Source organism: Coenobita brevimanus, chromosome 80 (genome assembly GCF_032717465.1).
Source record: "Coenobita brevimanus isolate Jiangsu-jjx chromosome 80, ASM3271746v2, whole genome shotgun sequence".
Lineage (NCBI taxonomy): Eukaryota > Metazoa > Arthropoda > Malacostraca > Decapoda > Coenobitidae > Coenobita > Coenobita brevimanus.
The window spans coordinates 23,470,279-23,491,766 of NC_137033.1; the positions used below are offsets into that span (position 1 = coordinate 23,470,279).

The 21,488-nt window shown below is 41.1% G+C and overlaps 1 protein-coding gene across 1 annotated transcript in view; it reads right to left on the reverse strand.

The window, feature by feature from the left end:
• LOC145409302 (xaa-Pro aminopeptidase 1-like) overlaps positions 1-14,489 on the reverse strand; it is a 617,499-nt gene extending 603,010 nt beyond the window's left edge. Inside the window, exons 1-3 of the mRNA XM_080279779.1 lie at positions 14,426-14,489; positions 13,946-14,087; positions 3,301-3,376 (exon numbers count right to left, since the gene is read on the reverse strand). Coding sequence (XP_080135905.1) covers positions 3,301-3,376; positions 13,946-14,087; positions 14,426-14,489 — 282 coding nt within the window. The remainder of the gene's footprint in view (positions 1-3,300; positions 3,377-13,945; positions 14,088-14,425) is intronic.
• Positions 14,490-21,488: the final 6,999 nt, after the last annotated feature.

Consider the following 21,488-nt stretch of genomic DNA (forward strand, 5'->3'; position numbering starts at 1 on the left):
CTAAGGAGCAAAACGACCAGTACACTCCTGGAAGATCTTCAGTATAGATGGCATTTTGCAGCAATGTTTCCAAAATACCACAAAAATAAAAAAATAAAAATAAGATACAACTGGCTAAGGGATGTTATTACAAATGGATAATTTACTTTATAAATGAAATATTGACTTTCTAAGGAGATTCACTTTCTATATACTATCTTCCTTTACCAATGTAAAAAGAATAGAAAATCTTCTTGCTATGGTATAATCTAACTTGCCATGAATTTTAGAAATACACCATAAACTGATTCGCGGGGGGAAAATAATAATAACAATAGAATGGAGGAAAAAAAAAAAAAAACTAGCTTCACTCAGTAAACAATTATTTATAGTGTATAAACTATTTCACTGGTGTAACATCATACACACACTTGTTACTCTATACAAAAGACAGTGCTAATCACTTGCACTAAAACAGCAAGCAACTCACTTAACAGTTGTTAGACTTCAGTGCTAAAACGTACACAGCTGATGGTGGGAAAACACAGTCCAAACAAAGAAAGCTCTGTTTGGTGAATATACTTTCAATGCACGAACACCATTTATTAGTAATAAAAGATAATCTACTAGCTATGATATCGTTCTAACTCACCTTGAGCTGTGGGAAAATAAACCACGAAATGACTGAGATCAATAATAAATGCCGGAAAACGATAAAGAGGGCGGGAAGCCAATGAAAACAACTGGAGAGGCAAACGATTTACACCTTTAATACTATGAATCTTTTGTCTGCAAGCTATTTTATTACTTTACACGAGGGAGATATGAATAGGACTCTTATACACTGTTCTATTAATTTTCACACCGATATTCACTCAAGCTTCTTTTTAAAACACTTGGTAGTGAAGAGCACTGGCGAACGCATCTGAATTCCAAGGCGGCTGACGGAGAGGAGGAGGAGGAGGAGGAGGAGAAGAAGAAGAAGAAGAAGAAGAAAAGGAGGAGGAGGAGGAGAAAAAGAAGAAGAAGAAGAAAAAGAAGAAGAAGAAGAAGAAAAAGAAGAAGAAGAAGAAGAAGAAAAAAAAATGAAGAAGAAGAAGAAAAAGAAGAAAAAAAAACGAAAAAGAAGAAGAAGAAGAAAAAGAAGAAGAAGAAGAGGAGGAGGAGGAGGAGAAAAAGAAGAAGAAGAAGAAAAAGAAGAAGAAGAAGAAGAAGAGGAGGAGGAGGAGGAGAAAAAGAAGAAGAAGAAGAAAAAGAAGAAGAAGAAGAAAAAGAAGAAGAAGAAAAAGAAGAAGAAGAAGAAGAAAAAGAAGAAGAAGAAGAAAAAGAAGAAGAAGAAGAAAAAGAAGAAGAAGAAGAAAAAGAAGAAGAAGAGGAGGAGGAGGAGGAGAAAAAGAAGAAGAAGAAGAAGAAAAAGAAGAAGAAGAAGAAAAAGAAGAAGAAGAAGAAGAAAAAGAAGAAGAAGAAGAAAAAGAAGAAGAAGAAGAAGAGGAGGAGGAGGAGGAGAAAAAGAAGAAGAAGAAAAAGAAGAAGAAGAAGAAAAAGAAGAAGAAGAAAAAGAAGAAGAAGAAGAAAAAGAAGAAGAAGAAGAAAAAGAAGAAGAAGAAGAAGAGGAGGAGGAGGAGGAGAAAAAGAAGAAGAAGAGGAGGAGGAGAAAGAACAAAAAGCAGAGGAGGAGGAGGAAGAAGAAGAACAAGAGGGGGAAGAAGAACAAGAGGAGGAAGAAGAACAAGAGGAGGAAGAAGAACAAGAGGAGGAAGAAGAACAAGAGGAGGAAGAAGATGAATAAGAGGAGGAAGACGAACAAGAGGAGAAAGAAGAAAAAAAAAAGGAGGAAGAAGAACAAGGACAAGAGGTAGAAGATGAACGAAAGGAGGAAAAGAAAGAAGAAGAGGAGGAAGAAGAACAAGGGGATGAAGAAGATGAATAAAAGGAGGAAGACGAACAAGAGGAGAAAGAAGAAAACAAAAGGAGGAAGAAGAACAAGGACAAGAGGTAGATGAACGAAAGGAGGAAAAGGAAGAAGAAAAGGAGGAAGAAGAAGAACAAGAGGAAAACGAAGAAGAGCAAGAAGGAAGAAGAATATGATAATGATGAAAAAGGATGATAATACGAAGCAACTGCGTATGACTGATGAGGAAACACCCAAGCATTTCCCTAGACTGTGAAATGCAAGAACCGTCTAATTACATTCCGAACCCAGATTCACATACTTGTGATCAATTCTCATTAATTAATATTATATGGTTCTGCAGGAAGAACAAGGAAAGAAGGGTGCAGGTTCGCCCCGTGTCTCTACGTCTTCCTGCAAAAATAAAATTAAGGCTGCAATCTGGAAAGGATCTCAGATATGTCTATGAATCCCACTCCAAGTCGCCATCCTTGGTTACAGGTAACGAAAGTAGAAGGATGTTAGATTTATTTCTATCCACTGCATGACCGGCAATTGAGCTTTTCATACCATTAGATATTTTAGCTATTCTGTTTTTCCCATTGTTACATGATATATTCACAATTGGAACCTCCGATTGTCATCTCCTCTTATTCTCTGATGGCTAAAAAACTATGTGTAATGTTTTAAAATATAAATAAAGTGTGTTTTACGCAAATCACAGCCAAGGAAAGTCTGAAAATGGTATTATACACCGAAATTATCAGAAATAGTTTTGATTGGTCGCATTATTTCACAATAAGTTACTCTAGTTCTATTGTGTAATGTTGGTGGCTGAATAAAAAGGAATAAGTACTCTTATACGAAATTTCATCTCAAGAAAGTTCGTGACAGTATTATTCAAAAAGTTCATTATTAACGTTCTGCAATGCTTAGCAGTTGCACAGTATAAACGAAGATGAAACTATGACCACTTTATTAACAATTTATTTTAAAAAAAAATCTACTGAGTATTCCTGTGTTACTACTGTATATCACAGATATATAAATATATATTTTTTATGTGTCCAACTCTGGCCATAGGCTTCACAGCCTGCTCCCAAGGCCCAGTAGTCCTCCTACATACCATACACCACTACATGTCACCACTTCGGTGCTAATACCCACCGTCCATATTGAATACATGCTAGAGCTGTCTCATACAGGACTCCCGTATTGATATTAGCGGGGGTATTTTTTACGACATATCGGCGAGTCTTCTGGTAGATCAGTAACGTATGATTTTATGAAATTCAAATCTTTAAACTGTTCCCTACCCCAGCGGAAATTTGAACCTGGGTCCGGTAGGACTGCAGGCCTGAGTCTTTAAAAAAAAAAAAAAAAAAAAAAAATCTTATACGTAACGTAGATTCGATAGAGTCTAAGAATACCTGGTGTTGATCGTTGGTGTTGACAATATATGCATCCAGGCCGTAGTTTGCCATTTCCTGCCGAAGTCGAGCAATCCTAAGGAGAGAAATAGTGTACAGCTGAGATCAGCAGTTCATGCACACGTTTGAAAGAGAGAAAGAACACAAAGGAGTACGAGTTAAAGCAAACAGCAACATACCTAATGATTCTTTTGAGGCTGTTTAATACAGAAGACTATGACTATGAAATGTGATTCCATAGGACGAAGATGAGGATAGAAGAGCAAGAAGGCTCTCTACCGCCTACCAAACACTACAGCTGAAGACAGCTAGAAAAAATGAGAAAGATGACCATGCAGCATAGAAAACTGACATGGAAATTTCATAGGAAACACTAAAAAGAATATATATATATATATTTTAGTATTCAACCATGAATGCACTGGAGAATCAAATTCAGACTCTTATCCAAGCCACTTTAAATATAAATACTGTATTGCATTCTACCATGTTCCCTGGCAATTTCTTAAAAATATTGACTTAAAAAAAGAAGTGCTTTGCTTCACTTGATTGGAAATCTTTGCCTATATTTGTAAAATCATTACCTCTAGAGTAATAAGGCAAGTCCATTATGAAGTAAATTACCATGTTGTCGTGTCCTTTTAATAAGCATATACTTAAATCAGGTCTCCTTGTAGTTTTGACAATTTAGACAGGTTTGACTCTTCTAAACCTTCCTCATATGGTTTGTTCCTCAGTCGTGTATCGTTTTTGTCACCCTTCGTTGTACTGTACTCTCTAACTTTCCTGTATATTGCTTGTAGTATGGTGAACAAAACTGTACACAGTACTCCAAGTGTAGGCATACTAATGAACAAGTGTCTCCATACTAATGAACTGTACAGGGTGAGGATTGTTTTCTCTGACGAGTTCAAATGCTCTGCCTATGTAGTCTACTTTGTGTGTTAGCTTTCCTTACCGCCTCTATGGACTGATGAGCTAGTTTTAAATATTTTTTGTGATTATTCCTAAGTACTTTTATTGGTTTACATTTTCAAGTACAGTACCATTCATACCGTAGCTAACGCTAGTGTTTTACTCCCAATATTTAGAACTTTGCAATTTTCAATATTAAAATCCATTAGCCACGTTTGAGCCCGATCGAATAGTTTATGAAGACCACTCTGAATTATTTATCTCTGTTCTAGTGTATCAGCTGTTTCCAAGTTTTGTATCTGGCAAAATTGGATATTTTGCAACAAAAACCTTCGTCAACATCAATGATGTATATTAATAACAATGAGACTCAAAACTGAAGCCTGCGATACCTCATGTAACCTTAATCCAACTTGACTCCTAAATTTACAGTATGACAACTCTTTGTTTACGTCCTGAAAGCCAGTTTTGTATCCGCGTTAGTACACTGCCAGTGACCCCATGGAGTTAACTTTCTCAACAAGTCCTTTATGGGGAACTTTATGAAATGCTTTCTGGAAGTCCAAACAAATTAAATCAACGGAGTTTGTTTTATCATACATGTCAAAAATATTATTTAATTAGACAAGGTGACTGGTAAGACGTAAATAATTTATCCGAAATCCATGCAGCTAGTCTTTGCTGATTTTTATTTTTCAAAATATTTAACTCGGATTATGGTTTCCAACAGCTTGCACGCCACTGATATTAAGTTGCTAAATCGATCATTTTAAAGCTGATAGGTCGGTAATTTCCAGGTTGTAATTTATTAATCCGAAATCCATGCAGCTAGTCTTTGCTGATTTTTTTTCAACAAGTTTAACTCAGATTATGGTTTCCAACAACTTGCACGTTACTGATACTAAGTTGATAGGTCGGTCATTTTAAAGCTGATAGGTCGGTAATTTCCAGGTTGTAATTCATGACACTTTTAAAACACCAGGACTACATTAGCTAATGTCCATCCATTTAAAACTACCAGTCCTTTAAGATATTTTTAAAATCTGTGGCAGGGGGACACAATCTGGCCGCACTATGGAGTGGTACTACTACTCTGCGGCCAGGTTGTGTTAGGAAGAATACTGCCACCGTATTCCCTGCGTGTCGTAAAAGGCGACTAAAAGGGGCGGGGTGAGGGGACTAGGGACCCCCTCCTCTGTTTTTTAGTTCCTAAAAAGAGACAGGCCAGAGAAAAGGATGGGGGATTGACTTATCCCCGTACCCTGAAGATTGGGTCTATGAATGTGTGGATGTAGATTGGGAGAATGTTTGTGAGAAGAAAGTTGGATGTGTTAGCTTTGAGTGAAACGAAGATGAAAGGGAAGGGTGAGTCTATGTCTGGAAGTGTGAATGGAAGATTGTCAGGTGATGAGAGAGGAAGGGCAAAAGAAGGTGTGGCCTTGTTAGTGAGTCCGGAAGTACAGCAGTGTGTGATTGAATGGAAGGAGGTGTCATCGAGACTGATGTGGGTGAAAGCGAAATTTGGACGTGAGTTGTGGGTGTTTGTGAGTGCATATGGGCCTGGTAGTGAAAGGGATGAAGAAGAGAGGGAGTCTTCCTGGAATGATGTTGATGAGTGCCTGCAGAGTTTTGGAGCGAATGTGAATGTGGTAATGATGGGAGATCTGAATGCTAGAGTGGGAAATATAGCAGCTGAAGGTGCAGTTGGTATGAATGGTGTGCCTGGAAGAAATGAAAATGGGGAACGAATGATAGGGATGTGTGTTGAGCGAGAGATGTTGATTGGAAATACGCTGTTTGAGAAAAAAGATATTTATAAGTATACATGGGTGAGACAGGAGGGTGGAAGGGTTGTTGATAGAGCTTTGATGGACTATGTGGTTGTGTCTAGGAATGTAATAGGAAGATTGTTGGATGTGAGAGTTCTGAGAGGGGAGGGTGGAGGTATGTCTGACCACTACCTGGTAGAGGGATAGTTAAGAGTAGGTAAGAGATAGGTAAGAGCTAGGAGGGTTAGGTGTGGCAGGGAGGTTTTGAAAGTGAGTTGGATAAGAGATAATGATAGAGTATCAGGAGAAATTGAAAGATGAGTGGAGCACAGTGAAAGATCAGGAAAATGGCAGTGTGGAGGAGGAATGGCAGTTGTTTAAGAGTGCTGTGGTGGGGCATGCAGAAGAGGTGTGTGGTGTGAGACATGTAGGTGGTAGTGTAAGAAAAGGAAGTGAATGGTGGTGCGAGGAAGTAAGTATGGTTGTGGCTGAGACGTGTATATGAAGTGTGGCTGCAGAGGAGGGATGAGGTGTCATATGAGAGGTATAAGGAAAAGAGGAATAGGGCGAGAAGGGCTGTGCGTGATGCGAAAGTGGCAGCAGATGAGAGTTGGGGTAGGCGGCTGACTGAGAATTTTCAACAGAATATAAAAGTGTTCTGGAAAGAGGTGAAAAGGGTGCAAAAGGGAGAGTCTGGGAAGGAAGAGCGAGTAAAAGCAGATGATGAAAGGATGTTAATTGAGATGGATGCAGTAAGGAAGAGATGAGAAGAGTATTTTGAAAGGTTGTTAAATGTAGAGGAGGAAAGGATGGCTGAGATTGTGGCAGATAGAAGGGTGCAAGGAATAAATGTGTTGGGAGAGTTGAATGATTCTTTGATCACGAAGGAGGAAGTGGAGAAGGCAGTAAAGGAGATGAAAACAGGGAAAGCTGCAGGTATGGATGGGTGTGCTGTGGAATGCCTGAAGGGTGGTGGAGTGACTATTGTTGACTGGTTAGTAAGACTGTTGAATGTGTGTTTTGTGAAAGGTATGGTGCCAGTTGACTGGGCAAGTGCTAGTGTGGTCCCGTTGTATAAAGGCAAGGGTGATAAGTATGAATGTACTAGCTTTAGGGGTATAAGTCTGTTGACTGTTGTAGGTAAGGTTTATGGTAGAGTATTAATTATGAGAGTTAGAGAGGGTACAGAGGGAGTGATTGGTGATGAGCAGTGTGGCTTTAGGAGAGGGAAGGGATGCGTGGATCAGGTGTTTCCTGTGAGACAAGTGTTTGAAAAGTATTTAGCGAAAGGCAAGATGTGTTTTGGGCATTCATGGTTTTAGAGAAAGAGTATGATAGAATTGATAGGGAGACTTTGTGGACTGTTTTAAGATTGTATGGACTTGATGGTAGGTTACTAAAAGGGGTGAAAGGTTTTTATGTAAATAGTAAAGCGTGTGTAAGAGTGGGAAATGCTGTGAGTGATTGGTTTCCCGTGAGACTGGGGCTGCGACAGGGATGTGTGATGTCGCCTTGGTTGTTTAACATTTATATGGATGGTGTTGTAAGGGAGGTGAATGCAAGAGTTTTAGGTGGACGTCTGAGTCTGGTGAATGTTGATGGTGGAGAGTGGAATCTGAAGCAGCTGCTGTTTGCAGATGATCTGCACTGGTGGCTGATTCAGAAGAGAAATTGAGACAGTTTGTAGAGGAGTTTGGAAGGGTGTATGAAAGGAGGAAATTGAAAGTAAATGAGAATAAGAGTAAAGTGATGAAGTGTTCGAGGTTGGTAGATGGTAGGGGGATGAATATAGTTTTGAATGGTGAGTTGCTTGAGGAGGTAGAGTGTTTTGAATATTTAGGGTCACATGTTGAAAGGAGGAAATTGAAAGTAAATGAGAATAAGAGTAAGTGATGAAGTGTTCGAGGTTGGTAGATGGTAGGGGGATGAATATAGTTTTGAATGGTGAGTTGCTTGAGGAGGTAGAGTGTTTTGAATATTTAGGGTCACATGTTGCTGTGGATGGAAGACTTGATGCAGAAGTGAAGTTTAGAATGAATGAAGTAGGAAAGGTGCTGGGAGGATTGAAAAAAGTGTATACATGTCGTTCACTTAGAATGGATGTAAAGAGAAGGCTGTATGAGGGTATTGTGGTACTGACTGCGTTATTTGGGGCTGAAACGTGGAATATGGGTGTAGCAGAGAGGAAAGGTTTGAATGTAATGGAAATGAGGTGTCTGAGGAGTATGTGTGAAGTGACGCGTATGGATCGAGTGCTAAATGATAAAGTGTGAAGGAGAACTGGAGTTGTGCGGGAGATGGCTGGTAGAGTTGAGCAGAGGGTGTTGCGATGGTTTGGGCATATGGAGAGAATGGATAATGAGCGATTGGTGAAAAAGATAACTAGATCTGATGACAGGTGTAAGGCTGAGAGGAAGACCACGAATAGGATGGATGGACAGTGTAAAGAGAGCGCTGGATGCGAGAGGGATGTCTGTTGAACAAGGAAGAGTGGCTGTGCGTGACAGAAATAAATGGAGAGAAATCGTGAATGAATAAATGATGACGTAGCCCTGAGGGGATATTCTCCCGCATTTGGTCTGATCAGCTAGTCAGGTCAGGTGCGGGTAAGGGGATGGATCTATTATGATGTGGCAGGGGTAAACCAGCTCTGCTGTCGGGCCATGCTGCGGATGTCACTGATCGCACAGTGCAGATGACCCTTGTGCGGTGTGGTGCTGTGAGGATCTGTCCCTTCTCCCCTTTGGGGCTAAGATGCGAATGTGTTTGAATGGATGAGTAAATGGGGATTGTGTCGTCCTGTCTCGGGTACCTCCCTTTCCTTGGGGGAAGCAGCCTAGGTATATAGATAGATAGATAGTTAAAGGTTCTTACATATTCTTTACTTCCTTTAAAACACTTGAGGACACCTTATCAGGCCCTGGTGTTTGTTGATGTTAAATTAATTGATCACAGGCAGCACATTTTCATTCCCATGAAAACGTCGCAGACTTTGATACCTTCATCTACTCCTTCACAGGAAGACAGACGAACTGAAACTGAATTTTCTGTGGTAAGGACGGATGCAAAGAAAGTGATAAAAACATCAGCCATCTCTGTTTCCTCGTAAGCATACTCTCCATTTTGCAAAATTAGTGTGCCTATAGATGGTCTCGATATCTTTTTGCTTATGTAACTAAAAGACTCCTTTGGGTCTGATTTACTGATGTGTGCAACATAAATTCAAGGTTTTTCTTACTTTCCATTATAAACTTTTTAGCTTTGCAATGAAGATTCTGATATTCATTTCTATCATCTTGATTATTTGTGCCTTTGCATTTTAAATGCTTTTTTTTTTTTTTTTTTTTGTAAGACGGTTCTTTGGATCTGTGTTTTCAGCAAGACGGTACACATAATTTGACAGCTTTATGAACATTTGCAGAAAATGTTCCCTGAGAACCTTTGATATGTGTTGTTTGAACAATTGGATCGCAGGCATTACTACCTATAATTCTTTTCAATTTTTGAAGCTTGACTTTCTTGTAGTTTGGAACTTTCTCGTAACTGAACTTTTCTTTATTGAAATATAGCCTGAATGTGACTATACGATGGTCACTGGTACTAAATTCTTTGTCTAGTAGAACATTATGACTGAGTTTTCTGATATTGTTAAGACCAGGTCCAAGATATTTTCCCCCATTTTTTACTGTTCTGCCAACCAATAAAACGCATTCTCTTGCAGGTTAGTGAACATTTCTAACCCTGTGTGTGAGGATAGGCTATAGGTTCCCCCATCTTCTTACGGGTAGATTAAAGTCTCCAATAATTACAGTATCTTGAATACAAAAGATCTTTACTATTTGTTCATACAGCTCATTGTCAAGTTGGCACAACCTGTCATTCAATAGCATGTTTCATTCTTAAGTTTAATGCAAATTGCGTCAGTACAGTATTATCAATGGATGGTTTTGGAGTCAATATGGGTTGAAGATTCCTTTTAATATTCAGTAGAACACTGCCACCCATTCTCCCCCGTTTGAGAGAGAGAGAGAGAGAGAGAGAGAGAGAGAGAGAGAGAGAGAGAGAGAGACTTCTATATACTTACTGTAATTATTTCTTCATCTATTTATATATGTATTTATATATGTAAAATACCCCCTGGGGGTAGGGGGGGTTTTCAAGAATACTCCCCCAGTATCCCTGCTTCTCGTAAAAGGAGACTAAAAGTGTTGGCGGAGGGTTAGTGCCCCTCCCCGGAAAACAACTAACTTAAAAAACAAACAACAAGCCTCGGACAAGGACTGACCAAACGATGACGACCAAGGACCGGACAAAGGACATGATAATTGGAACTTGGAATGTAAGGGGAGCGAATGATGAGGTGAAAGAGAGAGATTGTCCAGGTGCTTGAGGGTGCGAAAGTGGATGTATGTGGAATAACTGTAACAAAATGGAGGAGAAAGTGTGAGAGAATGGGAGTATGGATGGGGTATATGTGCAGGAGTAGGTGAGAATGAGAGGGCAAAGGAAGGAGTATGTATAGTTGTGAGTAAAAGATGGAAGAGGAGCATAAGACAGTATGGATCAGTTGGGTCAAGGATTGTTTGGGTAAAGTTGAAAGTTGGAATACAAATGTGGGCGATTGTGTGTGTGTATGCGCCAACGCAAGATCGTGCTAGAAGAGTGAGAGAAGAGTTCTGGACAAATGTAGAAGTGTGCATGGAAAAGTTTGGAAGGAATGAGAGAGTGTTTTTGATTGGTGATATGAATGGTAAAGTAGAGAATGTGAAGGTGGATGGAATAGTTGGTGAGTGGGGTGTGCCTGCTGAGATAGATGAGAATGGGAGTGCGTTAGTGGACATTTGTGCTGGGAGGGGGTTGGTGATAGCCAATACCCTCTTCAGGCATAAAATGATCCACAGGTATAATGGCGAGTGATGAGAAGGGTGGGTGGTGAACTGAATGAAAGGAAGGCAATGATTGATTATGTGTGTGTGGATGAAAGGATGCGAAGATGTGTAATGGATGCAAGAGTTTATAGAGGTTGGGGGAGTGGACTTTCTGACCACTACTTGGTGGTGGCCAGAATTAAAATTCAAGTAAGATGGAGGAATAGAAGAAGGGAAAGACGAGAGGAAGGAGTAGTTGCAAGGAGAGTGGAAAGGTTACAAGAGGATGAGAAAAAGGCAGAGTATAAGAGAGAAGTGGAGGAACGATTTGGCAAATATGAATTGGAGCAGATGGGAGACGTGGAAGGTGTGTAGGATATTTACAGAAGGAATATGTGCAGCATGTGATGTGGTGTGAGGAAGGAAGAGAAGACGGAGGGGGGTGCAAGGAACAGCGTGGTGGAATGAAGAGGTGAAACAGACTGTGACACAAAAGAAGAAAGCATACAATGAATGGATGAGAAATAGGGGCGTGGAAGAAGATGAGAGGCGGAAGAAAGAGTTATATGTAGAAAGAGAGGTGAAAAAATTAGTAAGAGAGTAAGAAGAGAGTGGATGAGGAATTTGGAAGGAATTTGAGTGTAAAGTGGAGGGACTGTAAGAAAGTGTTCTGGAGAGAGGTGAAAAGAGTAAGACAGGGTGGAAGTGAAGTAAGCAGGGGAGTGAAAGATAAAAATGGTAGATTACTAGTGGAGAAGGGAGAAAAAGTGAGCAGATGGAGAGAACACTTTAAGGAATTGTTGAACGTAGAGGATGGAAGTAATGCGAGTATAAGTGGCTGGGGAATGGCTGGGAGAAGGAGGGAGGTGAGAAGACAGGACGAAATTAGTAGGATAGAAGTTGTGGAAGCAATGAAGAAAGTTAAGTTGGGGAAAGCCCCAGGAATTGATGGAATGTGTGGTGAAATGCTGAAGCATGGGGGAGAGATAGTAGTAGAATGGATGTGGAAGATGTGCAGATTGGCCTGGGAGGAAGGTAGAGTTCCGGAGGATTGGAAGTCAGGTATAATTATTCCCTTGTACAAAGGAAAAGAGGAAAAAGAAGTGTGTGGTAATCATAGGGGCATTTGTCTTCTTAGTATAAAAGGAAAAGTGTATGGTAGGATACTTATTGACAGAGTTAGAGAAAGAACAGAGAAATTAGTTGGAGAAGAACAGGGAGGCTTTAGGAAGGAAAGAAGTTGTGTAGATCAGATATTCATTCTTAGATCTTTAGTGGAAAAGTTTCTAGAGAAGGGAAAGAAGTTATATGAGGCATTCATGGATTTGGAGAAAGCATATGACAGGGTGGATAGACAAGGATTGTGGAAAGTGTTAAGAATATATGGAGTAGATGGGAAGTTGTTGAATGCTGTGAAGAGTATGTACGATGGTGCGAAGGCTGCAGTGCGTGTGGATGGTGAACTAAGTGAATTTTTCTCTTTGAAAGTTGGTTTGAAACAGGGATGTGTCATGTCTCTATGGCTGTTCAATCTGTACATGGATGGGGTAATAAAAAAGGTACAAGGTAGGGTAGTGGATGTTGGAGTGGCCCTAGTGAGAGAGGATAGTGTTTGGAAACTCCCTGTACTGTTGTTTGCAGATGATACTGTGTTGTTGAGTGAAGACGAAGGGGAGTTGCAAGGCTTGGTGGATGAGTTTGAGAGTGTGTAAGAAACGGAATCTAAAGGTGAATGTAGGGAAGAGTAAAGTGATGGTCTTTGAGAGAGGTGAAGTCAGTGAATGTACAGCGAGGTTCGATGGTGAGGAATTGGTAAATGTGAGTACGTTTAAGTACTTGGGTAGTGTGATGAGTAAGGATGGAGGTTTGGAGGGTGAAGTGCTTGAAGAAAGGTTGCTGGTTCTTTGAAAGCAGTGATAAGAAACAGGGAAGTGAGCATGGAAGTGAAAAATTTACTACATGACAGTATTGTGATACCAACTCTAACGTACGGAAGTGAAGCTTGGACGTTGTTGGAAGGACACAAGTCAAGAGTGAGAGCAGTGGAAATGAGTTATTTAAGAGGAGCCTGTGGAGTCGCATGGAGAGACAGGCTGACGAATGAGGATATAAAGGAGCGTTGTGGTGTTGATGTGGATGTGATAGGAAGCGTTATGAGGAATACGCTGAGGTGGTTTGGCCATGTGGAGAGGATTGAGGATGAAAGACTGACGAAGAGAATGTATGTGAGTGAGGTGGAGGGGGAAGAGGGAGGGGGAGGCCGAGGATGAGATGGAGGGATGGGGTGGAGAGGTATATGAGAGAGGGGGGTGTGAGTTGGGAGCAGGGCAGTGAAATGGCGGGGGACAGGGCGACTTGGAGGCGATTTGTTTGTGACCACCCCAAACGGGATTGAGGCGTCTGGCAATAGATAGATAGATAGATAGTCTTTCTATCTGATTAAACTTGCTCCTTTGCTCTTTGTTTAGACATTTTTGTTACACCTGCATAGCGCAGGAGGTCTTTGTGCTTGTTTTGACCTTTTGTCTGTCTCTCCTTCTTTCTTTCACTTAGCACTGGACGGAACTGCAGTAAATTTGTAATTCACTCGACGACTGTCAGAGGAACACGTGATTAAATTTTGGTCGAAATAATCAGAGGACATAAGTCAAGAAAAATGCCAAGCTAAACAGTTATTATCCTATTTAAACCAAAATCGTTGGAAGGCTTAAGAATTAGAAAGGAATGAGGAGATTCAATTCTGAGAACAGTCGAACAAAGAAAAAGGTCACAGGACAGTGTTAGAGATTCAGCCCTTGTTTATTCGCTTCGGGCCACACTTGGTAAACGTTTAAGGTTAGCCATTGATAAAGTACATACAGTTTGAGAATAATTAGTCATAGGTCAAGATGGCAGGACAATGTCAACTTAAGTACTTTTAATCCAGTTTGGACCAAACTTCGTGGAATGATTTTAGGGATGACTGGGATCAATCATTCGATTTTGAGAACAACTGTTAGAAGATCAAGGTTACAGGGGAAAGGGTGAGCCTTGTTTTACTCTCTCTCTCTCTCTCTCTCTCTCTCTCTCTCTCTCTCTCTCTCTCTCTCTCACCTTTCCTCAGTATCCACCCTGTTCGGAGGCTGGGGGTCCCCCATAGAACAGTTGTATCGATCTTCCAGGCTGACATCTCGGAGCCCAAATTGCGAAGTGAGTAGAGGAGAGTCAAGTCGTTGTACTACCGCACACCACGACTCTGTAATAATGAATATTGCACAGTTAATTTGTTTTAATTTTGTTAAACTGGTCCACTCCTACAACCTAAATAAGAAGTCGTGGCTGCATAATATTTGATGAAGGTAGGACTGAGAGTCTTTGGTTGGTCGTCAAATCAACCACTTGAGCTAAAAGGGATTGGGGGGGAGCTGGAATGGAAAAATGATTAATTACACCACCACTCTTCTTTTCTCACGGCAGGGTTTGAATTTGTTCAGTTCTAGTGGGACATATGTCTGCATATTTTTCTCAATTGCAATAATTAAAGAAAACAAGTGGAAACAAATGATCAAATGAATGTTTGCTTTGGTCCCATACTATGGTCACATGTGCACTGAAGGGCCAAATATGTACTAATATTGTTTTCAGGCACATGGTCCATGGCGAGTGATAAGGAAAATGGAAGGTGAGATGGTGGAGCGGAAAGCAATGATTGCAAGTGTGTGGATGATCAAATATGAAGATTTGCCTGACGAGGGAGTGCACAGGAAGACAGGAGGAAGCGGTTCCTGCAAAGACAGTAGAGAGGTTACAAGATGAAGAAACTGAAATGCAAAGATTAAAAAAAAAAACACACAAGGAGCAACTGGGTAGATACAATTTAGCGCAGACTGGGGAGGTGGGTGGCATATGTAAGGTATTAAAAAAGAAAATCTATGCAGTATGTGAAGGGTGAGGAGAAAACGTAAGGGAATGAGGGGGGGCAGAATGATGGAAGGAAGAGATGAAACAAGTTGTGGAAGAAAGGAAATCCTATGGTGACTGGATGAAAAGTTAAGGAATGGAGAATATGCAGGGACAGAAGAGAGAGTATTATGTAGAGATAAGGGGAGTGAAGGGACTAGTAAGAAGGAGTAAGAAAAGCTTGGCTGAGTTTGGAAGAATTCTAAGTGTATTTTGAAGGGAATGTTCGAAGTAATTGTGAAAGGTCAGGAAGGCAAGACAGGGTGGCAGGGGAAGCAGAAGAGGGGTGAAAGATCTAAATGGCTGAATGCTGGTGGAGAAAGGAAAGACAGTAAGTAGATGGACAGAACATTTTAAGGAACTGTTGAATACAGTGAATGAAGGAATTGCAAGTACTCGTCTGAGTGGTTAGGAAATGTCTGGGAGAAGAAGATAAATGAAAAGTGAGGAAAAGACTAATGAATGGAAATTGCTAAAGCAATGAAGAAAGACACGATGGAGAAAGCCCCAGGAATGATGGACCGTGTGGTGAAATGTTTAATCGACGGAGGGATATTGAGAGAATGGATAGGGAAGGTATATAAACTGACTTGGGAGGAGAGGGGCGTTCCAGAAGAATGGAAGTCAGGTATAATAGATTCCTTATACAAGAGGAAAGGGGAAAGAGAAGTGTGTAGCAATCATAGACATATCTGGCTTCTCAGTGAAAAAGGAAAAATGTGTGATTGGATACTTATTGACTGAGTTAAGGAAATAGTCGTGGAATTTAGTCGGAGAAGAACAAGGGAGTTTAGAAATGGAAGAGGTTGCGTGGATCAGACATTCTTTGTAAGATATGTGATGGAAAAGTATTTTAAGAGGGGTAAGAAATTGTATGCCCCCTTCATGGAACTGTTGAGATTTAATAGAAACTAACCAGACCGTATCTTATGTTCTATAAGGAATACTAATGTGAAGAGTAGGGACCTAACTTAATTCAGTGTTTAGCCAAGTATGTCGTCTTCAAAAGTGGGTGGAAGAACAGAGTATTTAATCCAACCAATGCTATTGTACAACATAGACGAGACACTAGATATGTAGCACCAGTCAAGCAGGGCGGTACTCCCAATGTGGATGGAAAGCTGATGACGGAGAACTGGAGTTCCCGTTTCATCAGCCCTCGGTACTAGCTTCTGACCATCTCCCTTTGCTGAACTTTTTCAGTGTTTCAGCAAAAAGAGTGTAGGCCAGCATGCTCTCCAATACAAGGCGGTGGCTGAATCGGTAGAGAGGCGGCCTGCAGTCCTAATGGACCCAGGATCGAATCCCGGCTGGGCCATGGAACAGTTTATGGATTTGAACTTCTTAAAAGCAGACTTTCCTGATCTACCAAATGACCCGCTGACATGTAATAATACTCCCGCTAATACCAGTACACCAGTCCTGTATGAGACAGCCCTAGCATGCATTCAATTTGGACGGTGGGTGTTAGTCCCGAAGTAGTGACATGTGGAGGTGTAGGAGGACTACTGGGCCTTGTGGAATACATCACTGCCCCAGAGAAACAGGCGCTGAAGCTTTTGCCCAGAGTCGGACACACAAAAAAAAAAAAAAGTTCCCCTAACTGTCTACACTTAACTACATGCACATTACACACTACACTTCCTATTCAAAATTCTACAAAAATGGCATCATATTACCAAGCCTCGGAGTTCCCAGGAGGGGGGACCATCAAAGACCCCTCGATCTGCCCCCTCCCGATGACGACCAGACGAGATGCCTGGAACCATTGTCTGGCTCACTTTGCATATCTGGAACATTCACGGCCTTTCCTCTAACTTTCTCTGTTGAGCACCATCTCTCCTCCTCTAAACCTCACCTTCTCTTCCTAACTGAGACTCAGCTGTTTGAAACGACTTTTAGCAAACCCTTCTCTGTGTCCTCCTACTTTCTCTACATTCATTTCAAAGCCAAGGGTGGCTGTTGTGTATATGTACGTAACAAAATATCTTGCTTTCGCGTTCCTGAACATGAATCTTACGCATTTCTGAACTTGAATGCTTACGCTGTTAATATTTCCTCCCTGTTGGACTCCTCCGATCACAACCTTATCACCTGTCCTATCACTACAGTAAGGACTGTGGACCCTCCCAAGAAGCGTCGATTGTGGCCCTTTTGAGCTGCTGCTTGAGAGGCCCTTAGGCAGTACTTCTTTAATTTTCAGTGGAATGATCATTGCTTCCATGGTCGAGGGCCATCTGAGTGTGCTTTGCACATTACGGAGGTTATTCTCTCGGGCATGGAGGCATACATTCCTTTGACTAATGCGAAAAAAAAAAAAATGGGTTTAACCATGTTTGTTCTAACTTTGTCCACGACAGGGAGAAGACCTATAAGGTACCGTAGCCAACTCACCCCTGAATCTCGTCTCTTTTATGTTTCAGCCCTGAATCGTGCTAAGTCTTTTGTTCGCTCTGAAAAAAAAAAAAATATTTGTACTGAATGATTTGAACTCTCCAATTCGAATTCTTTCCGCTCCATCTGACACCTTGCCAAAAACCCTTCTAACAACTTTACCTCATTATCCTTCCCTCCTCTTTTCCACTGTGATGATTCTGTAGTTACTTCTTCCACTGATTAAGCAAAACTCTTCGCTCAGATTTTCTCCTCCAATTCCATCTTAAATAATTCCGGTGCTGTTCCTGCATAAGCTTCCCCCTCTGGCTTCCTTGTGGCTGACATGAGAATTTCTTCAATTGATGTATTTTCTGCCATCTTTGGCCTCAATACTAACAAGGCATATGGGCCTGATGGGGTCCCTCTGTTGTCTTCATGAACTGTGTTTGCCTAGGCAAACTCTTTGTGTATCATCTTATACCATTCATACTTGCTGGAAGTTTATTCTTATTCAGCCTGTTCCAAAGAAGAGTGACCATTCCCATCCTTCTAATGTCCAATTGTTTTAACATCCTGTGTTTCAAAAGTTTTCAAGTTTATTCTTAAAAAAATAAAAATAAATAAAGCATCTTTCCTATCACAACCATCATTCTGATCGTCAGTCAGGGACGCTCCATTAGCGATCTTCTCACCTACCTTTCCGATTCCTGGTTATCCTCCTTTCGTAACAATGGTGAAAGCTTTGGCATTGCACTTGACTTCTCAAAGGCTTTCGATCGAGTCTAGCATAAATCTTTAATTTCCAAACTGCCATCTTACAGTTTCTGTCCTTCTATCTGTGCCTTCATCTCTAGCTTCCTTTGTGATCGTCCTACATCTGCCGTTGTATACGACCAATGTTCTTCTAGAGCTAAAGTATGAATATTGGTGTTTCGCAGGGCTTTTTTCAATCACCAGCTCCTCCATTTATTCATCAATGACCTTCTAAGCTGTACGTCTAACCCTATCCACTCATATGCTGATGACTCCACTCTTCACTTTTCCATTCACTTCCCTCGGCGTCCATCTCAGCAGTTACTTCAACAAACAAGGGATGAGGCTGTGACACACCTAATGTCTGACTTGGCTCATATCTCTGACTAGAGTAAGCGTAGTCTTGTTTTTAATGCATCAAAAATTCAGTTCTTACATCTCTCAACAAGACAAACCCTTCCAGAGGAATATCCTCTGATTTTTAACAATATCCGGCTCAATCCTGCATCATCTTTAAACATTCTTGGGGCTTCATTCTCTCGGGATTTATTTGGAAAGATTCTCTCTCTCGTAAAATCTGCTTCCAAGAGATTAGGTGTGATATGTCAACTCTGTGCCTTCTTTACCCTTGTGCAGTTGTTGAATTTATACACGAGTTTTATTCCCCACTGTAGAGTACAATTCTCATGTGTGAGGAGGTTCCCCACATACTGTACATCTCTTCTCAACAAGGTGGAGCCAAAGGCTTTTCGTCTAATTAACTCTCCTCCTCTCCCTTCAGCGTGTCTCTTCACCGCACTGTTACATCTCTATCTCCTTTCTATCTGTACTCCAATGGTCACTGCTCCTTTGAACTGTCTGCTTGCATCCCTCGACCACTTCGATGGGCATGTAGCACCCGTTCAGTAACAAACTCTCATCTCTTTTCTGTCCAGCTCTCTAATGCAGGAATTTACCGTTGCTCCTAGTCCTTCATGTATGCAACAGGTCAACGCTGGAAGTTCCTCCCTCTGTCTGTATTTCCTACTGCCTACAATCTCCAGTCTTTGAAATGCAGTGAGTCCATGCATCTCGAAATGAACGGATCTTGAATTTGGCTGTTATTTTATTTATTTTATTTATTTATTTATTTTTTTTGAGGGAACAATTTGCACGCTCCTGGTCTTTGGTTCCATCTTCCATGCATATAATAAAGGAAATCATGGAACGAGGAAAAGCTTGTGGTATACGAAAGTAATACAGCTAAACGTAGGTGCCTTGAGTCTGCCCAAATAGCAGTATGTAATAGTTTCAAGCAGAATAGGAGACAAAATACACAAGCCAAACCTTCATCTTACCAGTTGCTAGCGGTAAACCTGGTAAGGCACAGTTTGTTTTGATAGTTTAAAAGTTTGACATCGTTGTCACGGAACTATGGAGATTACTTATGGCACTGAATGTAAACACTGGACGCAAGGACCTTGGTGCATGATCTGGAGGGTGCAGACGTGTTTGTGTTCACTTTCTCCTCTAGCAATTAGGGCTGCCTCACCAGCATTATTATTTTTTTATTCTTTAGAGGTATATGGGGTGGCACTGAAGGTGTAGTACCTTATCATGAGTGTCAGCCGCTCCTCACGAGGACTCTCATGCTTGGTCGCCTCAGTGTACCAAACTCTCACCTATGGCTCCAAGTGTTGCTAGCTTACGGCGACGACCATACCTTGGTAAATCATCTCGGCTGATGGGCTAAACTAGGTGAGGGTAGCTGTCTTAGCAAGACATTACTTGAAAGACAGTGAAACTGGGTTCGCCAACCCACAGTAAGCGAAGAACTGGCAGATGAACCATCAGGTCAATGGCAGCGACGGTGCGACAGCAAAGATGTGTGGCACATCGAGGACGAACTCGGCGCTTAGGAGTACTCGGCCAGTCACCATGGAAAAGGAGTGGTGCCCTTACCACGTACATAGCCAAGAATAATCATGGACTCTCATACAAGAAGGATATTGTGCAACGGCGTCAGCGGGAGTAATGAAGTGACTCTTTATGCTCTCGCACCCTGTCGGAGAAGCTATGTGCATCAGGTAGCAACTGACCGTCATCAAGTGACTGTCCGCAACGCTAAAGTACTGAAAGTGGCTACATGGAATGTGAGGATATTACATCAGGCAGAAAAGTTAAGGAACGTGGAAAGAGAAATGGCGAGGATAGGGATCGATCTTCTCGGTATGTCAGAGGTTAGATGGCCAGGAGTGGGTAGGATAGACTCGGATGAGACCACGATGGTATATTCGGGGGTGAGACAGCAGAGAGAAGAGTTGGAATGTTGATGGCGAAAAAGTTTTCCCGTTCATTAGCAGGGTATTGAGCATTATCAGACTGAGTGTTGCCAACGAAAATCAAAGGCAGACCAGTAGATATAAATGCCATGCAGGTGTATGGGCCAACAGAGAACGCAGATGACAGAGACTTAGAAGAATTTTATCAAGTTAAAGTTAAAAAGCAGTGTAAAAAGCATGAATATACAGTAGTGATGGGTAATTTTTAACGCGAAACTTGTAAGAGAGAGAGTGGAGAATAAAGTTGGCCCGTTTGGCCTGGGGGAGAGAAAAAGAAGAGGAGACAGATTAGTGGAATGGTGTGCAGTAAATAATCAAATTATTGCAAAGATATGGTTTAGACATCACCCTAGGAAGCTATGGACTTGAAAGAGTCCTGGTGACAGTTTTAGGAACCAGACATTTTATTACTACACGATTTAGAAACTTGTTAGTTCAAGTAAAGACCAGTCCAAGAACGGATTGTGACAGTGACCATGTCCCGGTAGTGATGAGATCGAGAATGAAGCTGAAGAGAATAGAGGGGAAAAGTAATGCACCAAGGAGATCCCTTGAAATGCTTAGCAAATGTAGTGAGGTAATAGAGAAATACAGAAGAAGAGTTCAAGAAACATACAAGGAAATGGAAGAAGCGACAGAGCCTTGGAATATAGAAAGTCATTGAAGGCATTGGGGAAGTCAGTGGTGGAGACTGCTGATGAAGTGATAGAGAAGAAAGAGAGAAAAACAAGACAACTGGATGACAGAGAAGATTCTCGACAACGGAATTAAGAAGGAACGTCAAGGGAATAAATGAAAAGAAATTTAGAGAAATAAATTGACAAATGTGACGAGTCCGTAACGAAGCGAAAGAGGAATGGAAGAATAGACAGTGTGAAGAGTTAGAAGACATTGGTGAGGAAAATCAACGGATGATGTATGAAAAGATTAAGAATCTAACGGAAAAGAAAAGTTGGAAAGCAGGAAATTCGATAGTGAAAACAGATTGAACAGTGGTGATGGAGTTGAACGACGTACTGGAGCGATGGAAGGAATATATAACAGACTTGATTGATAATGTGAATGAGGAGAGAGAATGTGGTGTCGAGGTATCAGAGGTATTAGAGGGACCAGCAATTTTGAAGGAAGAGATACACAAAGCAATAAAGAAAATGAAAGCAGGAAAAGCTACAGAAGACGGAATAGCTGTTGAGAAACTGAGAGCGCTCGAAGACTTTGGCTTGAAGAGAATAACGTGGATAGCTAAC